Source organism: Lathamus discolor, chromosome 3 (assembly GCF_037157495.1).
Source record: "Lathamus discolor isolate bLatDis1 chromosome 3, bLatDis1.hap1, whole genome shotgun sequence".
Classification (NCBI taxonomy): Eukaryota; Metazoa; Chordata; class Aves; order Psittaciformes; family Psittacidae; genus Lathamus; species Lathamus discolor.
Window position 1 is genome coordinate 39,205,446 of NC_088886.1, and position 15,754 is coordinate 39,221,199.

At 41.4% G+C, this 15,754-nt stretch overlaps 1 protein-coding gene across 2 annotated transcripts in view; it reads right to left on the reverse strand.

Moving 5' to 3' along the window:
- MME (membrane metalloendopeptidase) overlaps positions 1 to 15,424 on the reverse strand; it is a 46,278-nt gene extending 30,854 nt beyond the window's left edge. Inside the window, exons 1-8 of one of the 2 annotated variants that reach the window (XM_065674724.1) lie at positions 15,304 to 15,424; positions 11,914 to 12,083; positions 10,463 to 10,498; positions 5,013 to 5,174; positions 3,253 to 3,333; positions 2,535 to 2,630; positions 2,310 to 2,428; positions 1,272 to 1,337 (exon numbers count right to left, since the gene is read on the reverse strand). In XM_065674724.1, coding sequence (XP_065530796.1) covers positions 1,272 to 1,337; positions 2,310 to 2,428; positions 2,535 to 2,630; positions 3,253 to 3,333; positions 5,013 to 5,174; positions 10,463 to 10,498; positions 11,914 to 12,073 — 720 coding nt within the window. In that variant the 5' untranslated portion in view covers positions 12,074 to 12,083; positions 15,304 to 15,424. Of the gene's footprint in view, positions 1 to 1,271; positions 1,338 to 2,309; positions 2,429 to 2,534; positions 2,631 to 3,252; positions 3,334 to 5,012; positions 5,175 to 10,462; positions 10,499 to 11,913; positions 12,084 to 12,377; positions 12,396 to 15,303 lie in introns of those variants that run through there. The other variant, XM_065674723.1, reaches the window with a different exon arrangement.
- Positions 15,425 to 15,754: the final 330 nt, after the last annotated feature.

The following is a 15,754-nucleotide window of genomic DNA, read 5'->3' on the forward strand; positions in this document are numbered from 1 at the left end:
TGAGACAGCAGGAAACAGAGCCAAGAAAGGGGTGCTGTCAGAGTGCAGGGACTGAGAGGAGGAACGTCTCTTGTGTGAAGTATGCATGCTTTTAAGAATATTATGAATCTGCCCTTTAGAGATAAATTTGGGTTTGTTTTTTTTTTGTGAAATACTTCCTCCCCTTTACTAGCATATGATCTGTAATTAAATGTAATCAGTATTAAAGTATTAACTATTAGCATGTCAACAAAATACCTACAAACCCAAAATGTTTTGCATGCTTTCTCATCACTTCTTCATTTTAATTACACAGAAGAAAACTGGCTAATTAAATGCTACTGTGGTGGCAGCTTCAGCTACGTGACTTCAGCAAATACATATACTTCAGCTCTCCAGCACATCCAGGATTAGAAATGGGGGATACACAGTTGCTTTGTTGTAGGGACAGAACAGGGGTGATCCATAAGCACTTTTATGTTAACACAGGATACTTTTTGATTGAGCTGTGAAGCCTGGCAGAAGCTAAATTGTTTCATGTTTATTTCCTTCCAAAAGGTTCTAAAAGAGGTCAAGGAGCTGTTCCTGTTCTGACTTGCATAATCTTGCAGGAATTGCATGGAAAAGCTACTACTTTTTGTCCACATATGTAATTAAGTGATTACAAGAGGAATGGAAGAGAAGGGAGGGCGACACAGGAAAGGAGACAGGTTGGGATGTCCACCATGCAGTGATTCTGGAGGAATGTGCAGTCTTATCCAGTGCAGAGCCAACTACTACATACCAGCAACTGGAGCCTAAGTGAAAAGCCCTTGGCTTCTAATGCTGCTAGGAAAATTAAACTAGGTCACTAATATGTACAGCAGATTATTGTCACTAACATTTATAGCATAAAATTATAACACCTCACCTTCAGGACACTTGTTACACTCCCATTCTTAGCTAGCTCATTTCTACTTGCTCTTAATCTCATTTCTCTCTATCCTTTTCATTTACCTTTTGGCTCTCTTGCCTTTATGCATACTTACCTATGTTACAACTTCTTTGTCTGCTCTGTCACACATGCTGCTTTCAGCTGCAGATCAACCTTGTTTAAATGTTTGTCATTGCTACCTTCCAATTCCAGTTTCCCCAGTTCTCCCAATTACGTCTCCCAGGGGTAGCACTGGAGTCTCTTTGGGGAAGGGCTGTTCCTGCTTTTTGTTTATCCCCACTCTTGAGAATATGTCTGCCTTAAAAATACAGCCTAAAACTTCTGAAATGTAGTCAACGATGTATCAGCTTCAGCTTACCTCTCTGTATGCACCAGTGCATTCATAGTAGTCCCGAGAAGGCAGGCCAAGCCCAGGCTGATCGATCTGCAAATTGCAATGAAAATTACAAAGTGCTTAAGAACAAAACGGTGTAGCATTGTGCTGTCCTTTTGTCAATTACAGGTCGATGGTGCTTCTCTCATCCTGTTGCCCACCTTTAATTGTTTTCACTCTCCTTATAATTTTTGTCTTTCTTTTCAGTCTCTTTTTTATTTTTTCCTGTTGCTGAACAATGTATCCTACACATAACCAGTGTGAAGCAGGGTATGTACAGAAGACAAAACAGTCCACAGGCAAGGAAGGTAGTTACCGTATCTTTGAGATTTGTTCCTGCGAAGTAGTCAAAGATCTATCTACCCCAGTGATAAGGAAGATTAGACCTTTGCCCTTGTAACTGTTGCATCTCAGGAGTAGCTGGCAAGGATTCACCGTACATAACACTGTCTTCCTCTGGATTTTCCGTTTCCAGGATCTTCATGCATTTACAGGCATACTCCTTATGCAAATGTCCACAGCCACTTTCTTACCTGTGCCACCTGACTGCAGGTTCAGTTAGTACTTTGGTAACATCATACCTTTTGAAAACACAGCCCCCAGTGTCGGCTTTCTGCCATTGGGACCATAGCCTGGGTTTTCAGTGACAGAGCTTTCTGCCTGAAGTACATAGTAAGGAAATCATGTTTATTTATTTGCTTGCATGTATATGCAAGTAGATCATGTCTCTCTTCTGTCCAGTGTACACATAAATTGTGTCTGTATGTCTGTGTACGTCTCTGTTATTCTCATCTCACTGAGAATAAGTATATGAGTGTACAGAATAGAGATACTTACTCTGAGAATGGACAGTGCACTGTGAAACTGATAATTGAAAACTACGTAGATTGAGAATTATCTACAACTTACCCTGGTAAAATTCAAATCACTAATGCTTCTCCTGATTAACATCTATGTCTGTGCTTCTAGTTATTTTGCTACACTTTTATGATCAAGAAGGCAGTGCCACCCAGGGAGACTTACATGAATGATATGCGCTGTGGAATTTTTATCATCTGTGCCAACGAAAAAATTAATAAGGACCTTTTTTCCATATCTGGAGTTCAGCTGTGCAATAGCTGTCTCAGCTGTCCAAGCAGTACCTAAGCAAATGAAATGTAGACTCAGTCTCTATTTTTGATAAGCAATGAAAAGTGCAATCAATTACAGATTTTAACCAAAAAGGAAACAAAACACACATCATCTTACCATAGGAAGATTCCCAGTTGGTTGTTGCTACAGGCCAGTCAGATACATCTGGCAATAAACTTATTAAAGGTGTTCCGCCTCTGCTATCGATGGTAGCTTTTGGAGAAAATAAAATGAGTTACCATGACGTTTTAAAACACACAAATGTTATACTGTTCTACTGAGTTCAGAAAATGAAGCTGAGAAATATGTCTTCCCAATCACCACAATAGGAGCATGCTCTGATGTATGACTGAGCTTTAACATTTAATTTAAAAAAACATTTCATTCAAACAGCACATGCAAATCCTAACTGCTCTCTGCTCCTTGTTCCAGTGGCAGCATCTAGCTCAAATTCTTGAACTAAATGAGCTCCCTGTCTCTCTAGAAGCCTGGTATGACAGTTATTTTGCACCTCTTCCCTGATAATTTGTGCAAAAGAAGCTAACTCACATTTTCTGAAAGGATTAGTTTAAATATCTGCAGCAAACTGGTAACTGAAGAGTAATGTAATCTCACCTAAAATATAAAAGATAGTAAACCAGGAGATAACGATAATAATTTTATTATTGACGTTCTTACTTGACCCTATAGAACAGATACATTTTAGTTTTCAGGAAGAATTTCTAAAAAATTATGCACAGAAACTAGGAGACTGTAGGCATAGCTGACTGTGAAGATGGAATTCTTTGGATGGTATTTATCTATTCTATATGCAGTAAATTCAGGAGACACTTACTTTCATTTATGCACGATCTGTACAGAGTTTTTGCCTTCTGCACTGCTGTTATATCATTGGTGCTTGGTGTGTCAAGGACATCTGAAACACAGACAGCAAATACATCTTAATATCAGATCTTTACTGGAAAGATTCTGAAGGAACCATACCATCCTGAGGACCAGAGGGTAGGTGATAAGTACTCCATGTTAATCTCAAATTCCAGGGAATCATAGAATCATAGAATAATTAGGGTTGGAAAGGACCTCAAGATCATCAAGTTCCAACCCCCCTGCCATGGGCAGCGACATCTCACACTAAGCCATCCCACCCAAGGCTTCATCCAACCTGGCCTTGAACACTGCCAGGGATGGAGCACTCACAACCTCCCTGGGCAACCGATTCCAGTGTCTCACCACCCTAACAGGAAAGAATTTCCTCCTTATATCCAATCTAAACTTCCCCTGTTTAAGTTTTAACCCATTACCCCTTGTCCTGTCATTACAGTCCCTGACGAAGAGTCCCTCCCCAGCATCCCTATAGGCCCCCTTCAGGTACTGGAAGGCTGCAAAAGCTCTGGAGATTATATCAGTCTGTATGAAAATGTTGTGCATAAAGGTGTCAGGTAGATACCCTGTGGATCACCCCTGGCGAAATAAAAATGCTCTGACTTTTCAGGGACAGTTTTTAGGTGGCAAAGCTATTGTGTGAAGAGAATTGCTGTCAGGGCCCTAAGGGTACCAGCAGGCTCTAACTGCACTGACCAGGCTGTAACCGTCTTTTCCTATAATTCTAATCCGCTCTCTTCATTGCAGCCAGTAGTTTAGTGCTCAAGGTCTGCTTTGGTATGGTGCAGTTGTGTGACTGTGGATCATACTTCTGTTAAAACAGCAAAACTGGAGGGAAGAGCCATAGGAAGCCTCATCTGGGTGCTCCCCTAAGCCTCTATCTGTGAAGTCTGTGAAGCCTCTATCACTGCTTGCCCTGGGCCACGGTCAAGTCCCGGCTCTCCCTTCCTGGTGGGGCAGCCCACATTTGCCACTACTTTACAATTTCTCCAGTTATGACTTTACAACTGCTTTGCTCCACAGAAGCTGAAGCCTGAGGAACACTGTGGCATCCATAAACTGCAAACCTGGCAAAACCAAAAGACAGGCAAAGTAGAAAAGGATATCCAGTCTGGAGAGAGTGGTTTGGAGAATGTTTCATGAGTATAAACTGACTTCTTTGATTCTGCCCCTTTTCAGACTAAAATAACAATACAGACAATTTGACACTATTTTGTAGAAACATTTGACAACATTTTGTGGAAAAAGGAATATTTGTAAGTTCATGATGTGACAAGATAGAAAACTACTTGCCTGCTCTTTAGGATTTAGCTGATGTAATATAGATATGCAGGACACAGGGCTGCTAAGAGAGTAGCTCCAGCATTTCATCTAACTTGGACACAGGCAGACCTCTTTCTTCTCCACCTAGCTTAGCTGCTATTGTTAGTGCATGAGGATAATGATAGGGATTTCAGTTGTTACAATATTCAAATGAGCACACAGAGCAGATACCAGAAAGGTCATGTTTGGTCAGCCCCGCTCTGGTGTCAGACACAACAGCGTAACTTCCACAGCATTCCCCAAGCAAACAGTTTGTGGTAGATTTGTCCTGAACTGAAGATGAAATATTTGGTAGTATTTTAAGCTTTGCTAGACAACCACATGTTATTAGGATAATGTGTAAGCCAAAGAAGAAACTTTATATAGGCCACAAACATACACTCCACTGACCTTTTAAAACAACTTCTAGTTCGTCTCTTAAAATGTCAAAGTTACTATAACGGGAGCTGGTTTCTGGAATGACGTTCCTCTTAAGCCATCCTCCACAGGCGTATTGGTAAAAATCATTACAAGGCTCTGCAGTCGTGTCCATATTCTCAAGGATTCGGGCTGCTGTAATATGAGACAAATCAAGGCATAAAGGATTTTTAGAGAAAATAAATGAATACACTTGTTTTCTCTGAAGAAGGAAGTAATAAATATATTTCCTTTAGTTTAGAATAGGCTCAAGCCTACTTGACTGTTCTAGACCAAACAAAGTACTAGTCAGTAAACAATGAATTATTACTCCTTCACTGCCCACAACTAATATACTTGTCTGTTGCCTGTGTTTACTGATGGGTAAACTGCCTAATGTTCCTACTCCCTGTGAGTGGCTGCTCAGTTTTATATAAAATGTAAGATGTTTCATTTACTAACTTACACTTCTTTGTACTGAAATGTGGTGAAAAGTATAAGACGTATCAGAGGTTAAGTATCCACTGTAATGGGATTTAATTAATTAAGAATGATGTAGGCTCAGCTAATCCAGTCTATTTCAATAAAATAATGACTTTGTTGTACCGTTTAAGTTCTTGTCAGGTAAGTTTTCCTATTAATGCTTTTCTGAATCTACAGTGGTATTTTAGATCTGTTCCAAATTGATACTGCCTCCTGCTATCCCTGCTGACCCTCTTGAAGTGGCTTTTCAAAGACTGATCACAACATGGGATTTTCTAGTGAAATCTGATTCCTTGATGACAGTTTCCCAGCTGCTGTTCAGAAACCTTCTGTGCTTTTTCTTTCTGGTATTCCTCTTCCCCCTAGACTGCCTTCACTACTAGTACGCTAGCACAAAGTCTCTCACACAAAGGAGAGGTGCTAGGAGTCAAGCAAGAGCTAGCAATACCTCTGAATTTCCCAGGATACTGAATATCCTTCCTATTTTTCAGACAGTATTTTTAGTAAATGGTGAGACTTGTGATCTGAAGTGTTCATTACTCCCACATGGGTGAGTCAAGTATTTATAGTTATTTCTCCAGTACTTTCAATATTTTCCATGTCTCTCATGCTGGTGGAAATGAGAGGTGGATAGACAGTCTATAGTATTTGTGCTGACTTCCCCCCCCCCCAATTTTTCCTGTGGTCTTCCACTGGCTTAACAGTGTTAATGCATTTTCAATTTTGGACTGCTTAAGCAGTATAAAAAACCACTGCATAAATAGGTACAGTGCCCAGCACCTGATTCTTTTCCTTCTGAAGTCAATGGAAAGCTGACTTATATTTGAAGGAACCAAAGCTGTAAAGTTTCTATTTGTCTGTTCCCGTATTTTGTCCTAGAAGGGGAATGTTTGGAGCAGTGCACTTTCTTCCTGTCTTAGTTCCATCTATTTGCTGATTATTACTAACATCTTCTGTTTTAATGGTGGATATCTTTACAAATCTCTCTGCTAGGCTGGAGCAGCATCTGAAGAGTGACAGTGCCCCTTGGATTATCCTGGCATGTGTTAGTCTGGCAACAAAAGACTTCAATAACCAGGACTGGGCATCAAAGCTGGCTCATCGAGAGCAACGTGTCAGCTCTGCCGAAAGTGATGGTAGGATAGAGAAATCTTCTGACACCAAGAAAATTGGCTCATATCCACTGTCTTGTCACTTTTGCAAAAAAACAAGCCCAACCAAAAACCAAAATAAAACCCAGGAGAGCTCCACACCTTGTATAAATCTGAGAAATTATTAACAGCCTATATAATATCGAGACTTGCTTTAAGTGTGGAATTAGGTTGCTCTAGTTGTAGTCAGCATCTGTTTAATCTTCCTTGCCTACTACTGTTGCACAAAAATAATTGTCTATCATTACTTTTCTGCTTTAAAGTCCAGGCTAGCCAATATTAGCTAACCAACTTTTATCAAAACTTGATGTTTAAATACTGCAAACAGAATGAACAGAGACATGGGAACTGTAGTTTTTCACTTAGGGCTTCATGCAAAATACGTGTATAAAGTGTTCTCCTGAAGGATATTCTCCTCAAGAGTGTAATTTGCTTGTCTGAACCCCAAGATAACCATTTATTATTTGGCTGATACCATGGATATACTAAAATCAATGAAATACTGTTTTGTTACCCACCAAGCCCAGAAACAATGACACATGAAGCATTTCTGCCAAGTCAGTGAGACTAATTATGCTGGGCAGAATCCTAAACATGCCATAAGTTAATTTTTTATAAATTGATACTTAATGCCCAAAGAAGATTTATGGTAAGTTCACGGCTGTATGCACTGAGACATTTTTGCTCTGGAAATAGTAAGTGTGAGACTGATGAATATTTCGCTATTTTCATTCTAATACAGATTAATTAATACATATACAAATACAGGAAACACATGACGCACTTTCCATTAGTCTTCAGTATTGCTTTGATGAACCAGTGGGTTTATTTCTCTTTTCACTTGTTTATTCCATTTCCTGTCACTGAAGAATGTAGAGCCTTATCTTAATTACTTTTAATGATTAATTTTATTCTACTACTCCTGATTGCTGTAGTAGCTTACTAATAAAGTAATATAAGCTGACATACCAACCAGTGACTGGGAGAGGATATGAGAGAAACACAATATGCTTATCTAGGTGAAACTGATGGGAGAGAGATCAAAATTTCCTATTCTCATCAATCTGTGCTGTCTGAGCTCAGGAAAATTAGCTGAGAGTATTTCAGCTTATTAAGGAAACGTTCACATGTACAAATTACGTGGTACCTTCACATGCTGCAGTGCAATAGATTCCACAAACCCTGATAACACTATCACACAGTTACTGATGTTTTACCCTGCGTATAACCATTTGAATTTTCATTACATTTTTTCTTCTGGTCATTTATTTGAAGCTGTTTTATTAAATGTCCTATAAAGTCTGTCAGTGTCTTCACTTTATTCTTTTTCAGTGGCTTGTACCTATGGCAAAATTTTGAAATTCATGGCAAAAAGCTGGCATAGTACTGGTCAGCTCTGGTGTAAGGCACTACCATTTCTCTCAATGTCTATTCCTAATTATACTTCTTGAAAGACCACAGTAAATTTCCAGAGTTAATACTTCTGGCTTTCTGTCTGCATCTACCTGTTTAACTTCTCCCGTATGTTATCCTGCATGGTGCGCAAGAAGCTGCCAAATTAAAGTTTGAACTGTTACAAAACCCTGATTTGAAGTAATGTTAAACCTGTAGATTAATCACAGTAAGATTATTATTACACAACATTAATAGTTTGTCTGGTTTAAGGACTGTACATTGCATTTTAAAATACTAATTTATTTTGTTGCTACATTATATAATTCTGACCAACTCTTTAAACTATTCTTGATGCTCTTGGAGCACTGAATGTCTGATCAGAAGACAGCTAACCATTCTGGGCTTCTGATTCACAGGGTTCTGCTTTTGAAGCCGAGAACTTGCTCAGTCTAGAAACCACCTAATCGAGCAAATCTTCTAGGTGATTACATCCCTACCAACCCCTTTTCATAATCTGACTACATTTAATGAATATAAGTGTGGAAAAGGCCAAACGCTTCTATAGAGATTTCTGCCTTAAATCGATTACACCATGGTGGGACATGGAAATCCTGGCTCAGTTAATCCATAACTATTTTAAATTCAAACTGGTCACTCCCAACTTTGCTTAGAGCTATCCATTCTAAATCATTTACAAACAGATGCAGTACACTTCTGTAATGGCTGGCCCATCATAACTTCACGTGGGGGCTCCCTGATCATAACTGCTTCCTGCATGGTGGGGTTTCATTGCTACAGTAGTCCCATAGACCACACAGATTTTTAGCTGCATCTGGTAACCGACCCTTGCTAGGCAGAAATGCATACTGATGCTACACTTCATAATGTTGTCAGAAGTAAGTGTTCCACTTCGACATCATTGCTTTTGCATCTGTTTAGCTCTTATTTGAACTACAGCCCTACAGCTAAAACTTAATTATAAAGATTATAATTTTATCAGGTTCACTGACTGTCTCCCAGGACTCTTACAGGATAGTATGGAAATACCAAATATTAACACCTGGTAAAATATAAAAGCTATCTTTTGCACAGTTGTAAATTGTATGTGTTCCAGACTGGAGTGTGCAGTTCTTGCACACATCATAGTGTTTACTCACAAGAGCAGTCCGCCTGTTTGCAGTGGATCAGTTGTTGTGTCCTATGTAGGGACAGCAGAATGTGGATTACAGAAAAGCTCTATGATGTCAATGAGCTCGTTTTCCTGCCAGTAAAAAACACTTCGATAGGACACAATGATAGCACTACTCTGGCATTTTACATGTTTTGAGACTGAACTCTCACCATTTTTTATCACTTAATTCCTTCAGTGTTTGAACTAGACAATGTGTAGAATAACGAACAGATGATAGTGAGTAAATGAGATAAATGTGTGAATAAAATAAAGCTGTACTTAATGAAAAAGGAAAAGAGATTATGACATTAGAACCACATTGTACATTTCTGTTTCAGGAATGTTTCAGTCTGTCTACCTTTTTTTCTCATTCTGTATTTCATTATTACCTCTGTTGAATTGAGGCACTTCATAGTTTTTAAAAATGCCCCTTCTTCACACTGTTACATAATGATGTAAGTCTGCCATTTTCCCCCATCAGTGTTCTTACTGTAATCCTTTCACAATTTTACTTCTGTATTGAGACTCTTAAGATTCAGTAAGAATGTTTATTTATTCCCTTAAATATCTGCATGCTGTTAAGTCTTTTAATGGAAGCATAAAATACTATTCTCCTTAATTCACTGAGTCACTTCTTGCTAGATCTTCAGTTTACATTATGCCTCCTTTCTCCAAACCTTCTACTGCTTGACCTTTTTTCTACTGCTTTTCATCGTTAGAAAGTCAAGCTGAACTTGATATCTCTATTTAGCTGAAAATTAGCATCTTCAGAGATTAAAAGAAATCAAGTAGATAACTAATTTGATAATTTTTCAGACCACAGCATGAGCTTTCATGCTGTCAGGAAAGCACCTTGGAAGGGTACCTGAAAGACAGTAATAGAGATAAATAAATCCTGTAAGATACTCAGATTTTGCTACAACAACATGCAGCTACTGAGATAATGGACTGCCTTATGGCCTCATCAGTGGGTGACTCCAGCAGGACTGGGGTGTGCGGCAACCACCCTACCTACTTTGGCTACTTTAAAACGAGGCCTAAAATGAGTAGTCCCACAGAAGGAAGTGAACCAGTAAAATAACCTTTCTATGCAGTTTCTGGTGAGTCTGCAAATATAAATTGGGCCTACTAATCAAAGCCTTTTGGAAGCCTCCCGTGAGGTGGTGTGTACCTCAGATTCCTCAGAACTGTACTTAGATTACGTATGCTTTTGCCTGCAAGCACGCAAACATTTTCATTCTTACCTGACTTTATACAGTCTGATGTCTTGCAAACCCCATCTAAAAGAGAATACAATCATATTCTTAACTTTTTACTTAATGTCAACATAGTCTGTAAATACTGTATTCATTGACAGTCACTTTGGGATTGCATTTAATTGCAGGGTACAGTAAGATAAAGATGAACAGACACCTTACACTCAGCAAGTGAATATTTATAGGATCAGGCTCTAAAAATACCTTCGTCTTCATCCCTTTAGGGTCATTCAGTGCTAGTCACTCATAATGCGGAATTTTTGTAGTCATAGGAAAATGTCCTATCAATCAAGTAGAAGTGGGCAAAATGCTATTTTTATAACAAAGAAGAAATTTAGGGACTGAAAGACAGCTGCAAAGTCAGTCTGAATTTAGCGATACCTTACAACGACAAGAAGATTCCAGATGAAATATATGAAAATTCTGAGACATTCACTCTGAAGTCTTTTAAACAAAATACAAGGTTCAGGAAATGAAAATGTTTCCTTTTGAGACTTTAGAAGTAAAACTTTTTTATTTTTCATTTCAGAATGGTATTTTGCATTCCATAATTGAACTAAACTGTAATAAAAAGTTTAAGCAAAATTATTAAGTACTTTAAACTGAAACAAAGCATTTCATTTCCAATCTAAGGAAATATTCTTGCTTGACCCCAAACGGAAATTGTAGCTTCTCTGTATTATCTTTCCCAAAAATTGTCAGGGAAAGATATTTACCCCTGAATGGAATCACTTTTTAATATTTTGGTATGGCTGTTGAATCACAAAACTTCTTACTATGCCTACACTCACTGAGTGTCCTTCCTCCAGTAGCCTGCTGAAGGAAAAACCAGAATTTTCATACATATACAGGAATATGGAGGACACACTGCAGTTTGGTTTTCTTCAGCAGTGTTGTATTTTGTAGAGCTTTTTGCTTACTGAAGTATTAACTACAAACAGAATTGCTGAGTCAGAACAAGCAGATTCTTTGTGTTTACCAGAACTTTATGTGAACCAATGAATTTAAAGGGTTCCTGTTGGAAAGAAGCAGTTTTGTGTTGGTGTCTAGCTGTAGTAAGTGTGGATGCAGCTTTACATTTCAGATACTTGTGTCATGCTGTCTAGTGACGTACATATGAAATATGATTATGATGTAACACCTATTAATCATCCAATTTTTATACACTGGATAAGACACAGTTTTCTGTTACCAAGCAAAAAAATACTGAGCTGATATTGTTATTTTATTTTCTGAATGGTTTATGTACTGCAGCTATATATACACCACATAACACAGTCTTTTCTAATACAACATTTTAAAATAGTGCAGCTTAAGGGGTTTTTTTACTATATACTAACAACTAGATTCTGGGTGGTTTTTTGGGTTTTTTTAATATCTTAAGATACTTTTATATTCTTATGCATTTATACATTCAGAGAGAGTTTATGTGTACTCACCATCGTATGTTGCATACAGAACTATCATTGTGATCGCTACAATAGCTAGCAGAATCACTACAACAGTTAGCCCTATTTCCAGGCCACTCCATCGCAGTTTCTTCTTTGGTTTTGGAGTATTCATTTCAGTTATATCCATCTGGCTTTCTGACTTTCCCATAACCCAGCGTCTGAAAAGGAAAAGGGAGATGTCACTGGAGAACTTACACAAAGTTGTAGGTCTTGAAACTGGCTCCTCAACTGCACAATAACAAAGATGTTTTCTAGGTGAGTTTTCAAATTATGTGTAACACTACTAGAATGTCAGTCATGAAATTAAAAATTCTCTCCTCCGCTCACGTGCATGCAAGTATGTGTGCCACGTGCTGCTTGTCACTTAAAGAAAACAGAGGAGTGGTCTTCCTTTGCATGAAGAGGCCACCAAAAGGAAGGTAAACAACCCAAAATCTATTTTTAAAACTTACCTGTGTGGTTCAGTCGTGTATGATGGTACAGGAGTTCACAAGCAAGCAGAAAGCAAGTCTCCCTGCTTGAATAAAAATTAACTTAATCTGCCAATTACTTATCTAATGCCAAAGGTCAAAATATGCCATTGTGCTTAGCTGTCATTCCTTAAAACATTATGCAAGCAATTCTTGACTACAGCTCTGCAGCTGTCTCTAAGAACAGTGAAGAAAAAGAAAAAAGGAGAGGCTCTGCAGGGAGCTTGTCAAATTCACACAGAAGACAGTGAGTCTTCACAGTAATTTTTGAAGAAGCATGACCAAGCCTCTCTTTTGGGCTTAGAACACTGTAAATTAGGAGTAGCTACAACACATACATGCAGAACTGGCAGGAGTGTGAATGGACTCATGCTCGCTCCTGGAATGTGTATGCCATAGATTTTGGGACTGTATTTCTGACACTTTCTAGAGGTAACTTAGCCACCGTTTGCAGTACTGCTGTCCTACAGTTCTGTGCTCTCTCTTCAGCTGCTCCTACTCATTTAGGGTCAGACCTTCTTCTGCTGACAGAGATTCAAATCCCTAATGCATACAGCAATGTATTTTTGAGTATTTCACAATGAAAACTCAATAGTTTCTATTCACGGCATTTCCTAGGGATCTTTACATCCACAGATAAAGAGTACATACCCTTTCCATTCAATGGGGAAGAATAGAAGTCCACTGGGATAAATAATGGCAACACCTGCATTCACCAGACACCCCACAAGAAGGTCAACCAGCACTGCAGGTCAGGGTATTCATGTCCTCTTGCACTCATGAAACCCTTCCTTCCCCACTCAGTAAATCACTGTAACAGCAGTAAGGGAACCCTGCTCAGCTTCTGCATCCATTCAAGTCTAAGACCTGAACTTGATTATTTTAAACTGGTTTTAACTGCACTGTTGGCTTGTATTCATCTTTGTCTCCTCAAGCTGCTACACTCTTAAAGATTTCAGTCTCTGATTTTCCTCTGGACCTTGTTTCTGCTCAGTTTGTGTTCCCTGCTTTCCAGTAATCTCCTCTTTGATGTCCACCTCACCTAGAATGCCCGCTCCTCCACTGCAAAAACATGCTGCTACAGCATGTATGTTTTGTAATAAAATAAGGATGTCAAGTAACTTGTTATTATGGACCTAAGTAAACAGGATTGTATGTTCCATGTATTTACACAACACCTGTTTCAGTGGATGCCTGGACACTACCATCACACTGATGCTGTTTCTTTAAGTGAGTAAGAACATTTTATTTCAGTGTGTCTCATGTCCCTTTTGTCACCATTCCCTAGACATCACAATGCAGGAAGTGACTGGCAGTGACAGAATCACAGGTCTTGTATGGAGCAGGAGGCTGTATACCCAGCCTCTGCCTTTCTAACCCCACGGGGACCATTACAGCTGCTTTCATGTGCCTCCTGAGCTGCTTTTTATCTCAGAAAAATAGGGTTTTGGTCAGATGAGCAAGTGGTTTTTAAGACACTGGACTGAAATTTCACACAACCATGTAAAAGAAAGCCATGCAAAGAAATTTGCCTTCTATTAACTGAGCTATGAGTTCACAGATAATAATAAAGCAAGTCAATCATTACACCCATCTTACTTCCAGTTTTATTAAGCAGAAGAAGATGTTAGTTATGTGGACTGAACACTGACCAGGGCCCAGAGCCCCCTGAATACTTGGACCGCAATTTAAGAAATGATACTGATCTTCTGATTCTGTGGTGTCTTCAGAGCACTGAAACCACAGTTCAGAGCAGCCAGAAACACTGTACCTTTCATGTGCAAATACATTCCTTACAATCAGCTAAGTTTTTCCAAGTGAGCTAATCTTTCTGTTCCCCCAGGAGTGTTCCTCATGTTTAAAGACATCCCATTGACTAATTTTTACTTCTAGTTATTTAAAGAACTTACCGCATCGGCATTAATGAACACCAGGTATAAGCCTCTTCATGTGCTAATTGCAAGTATAGCAAAAGTGTAAGAATAATATTTGTAATAATATGTGTAAGACTACATATAAGAATAATGCTAAGGGATATACACCTAGGTATATATTCCTTACATTTCTGTTAGTGCTTTGGTGATCCTCTCTAGTCTCCCTACCAAGCTTAGGTACAACAGACAGCTGAAATTCCTTTGACCGTTCTGGTCTCGGTAGTACGGGGAGTTAACTCATTAGCTTCTCTTTTGGGGATTTATATGTTAACAATTGAGTTGCAGCTTCCTTGGTTCTCAGTGTAGTCTCCACAGAAAACCTCGCATGTCCCGAGAATACTTTTGGGGTTGTTTTAAGAACTTGCGTAGCATGTGCTAGGAGAACGAGCTGCCCCCCGGCGCGGGACTCGCGGGGCACAGCCGCAGGGACTGCTGAGGATCGCCCCGGGGCGCCAGGCCAGGCGGCGCAGCCGCGGGCTGGCTCCTCCGACCGCTGTCCCGCAGCGCGGCGGGCAGGGCGCGAAGCCTCACCGCGGGCGGCGGCGGCTCGCTGCCGCTCCACAGTGGCCCCGCGCTGGGCTCTGCCCCGCTGGGTGGCGTCGCGGGCTCGGTGGGCCGGGGCCGCCCTGGGCGGGGAGAGGCCGCGGGCCGGGCCCGCCGCGGGCTGCAGTGGTCGGGCCGCGCCGGGGGGGCGCCGGGGGTTTTGGCCCCACCGGGCCGGCGCAGGGCACGAGGCGAACGCCGGGGTCGGTGAGTCGCTGAAGGAGGCGCGACCACGGCCGAGCCCGGCCCGACGGCACGCCGCCCCGACAGCCGGCTTCCCGGTACCCGGAGCACGCAGGCTGGGGAGACTCAGGGGCGGCCAGAAATCCCCGCAGGACGGCTGGGGCAGTGACCCGTGCGCCCGTCTGTCCATCCATCCGTCCCGCCCCGGCGCCCGCCCCGCTCCCCCCAGCCGCTGTCCCCTTACTTACCGACCGGCGCTCGGAGGGGTCCGGCCCCGGGGCCGCCACGCACATCCCCGCCCGGCGCCGGGCGGAGGCGGCGCGGGGCGCCCCGACCCGCCGGGACAGCGCCCGCGGGTCCCGGGGGAAGGCGGCGCGCAGGCTAGGCTGGCGGGGCGCCGGGCGGCCGCCGGCGGAGCTCAGTGCCCGGCCCGCCCGCGGGCGGTGGTGCGGGGCGCCGGCATCGCCGGGACATCAAAGACGGGAGCGCTCCTCGCTCCGGCTGCCTGCCGCCGCCGAGCAGAGCTGCTGGCGGTCAAAGGAGCCCTTGTGTGAGGGCTGCCGGACGAGCAGTTCTCCGGGTGACCTGAATGCTTCTTCCTCTTCGTGATCATAAAAATGCGATGGGGCAGGAAACAAACAAACAAGCCCCCCCGCCCCGACAGCGACAAACCGCGCTCTTCACCTCGGCGAGAGGAGG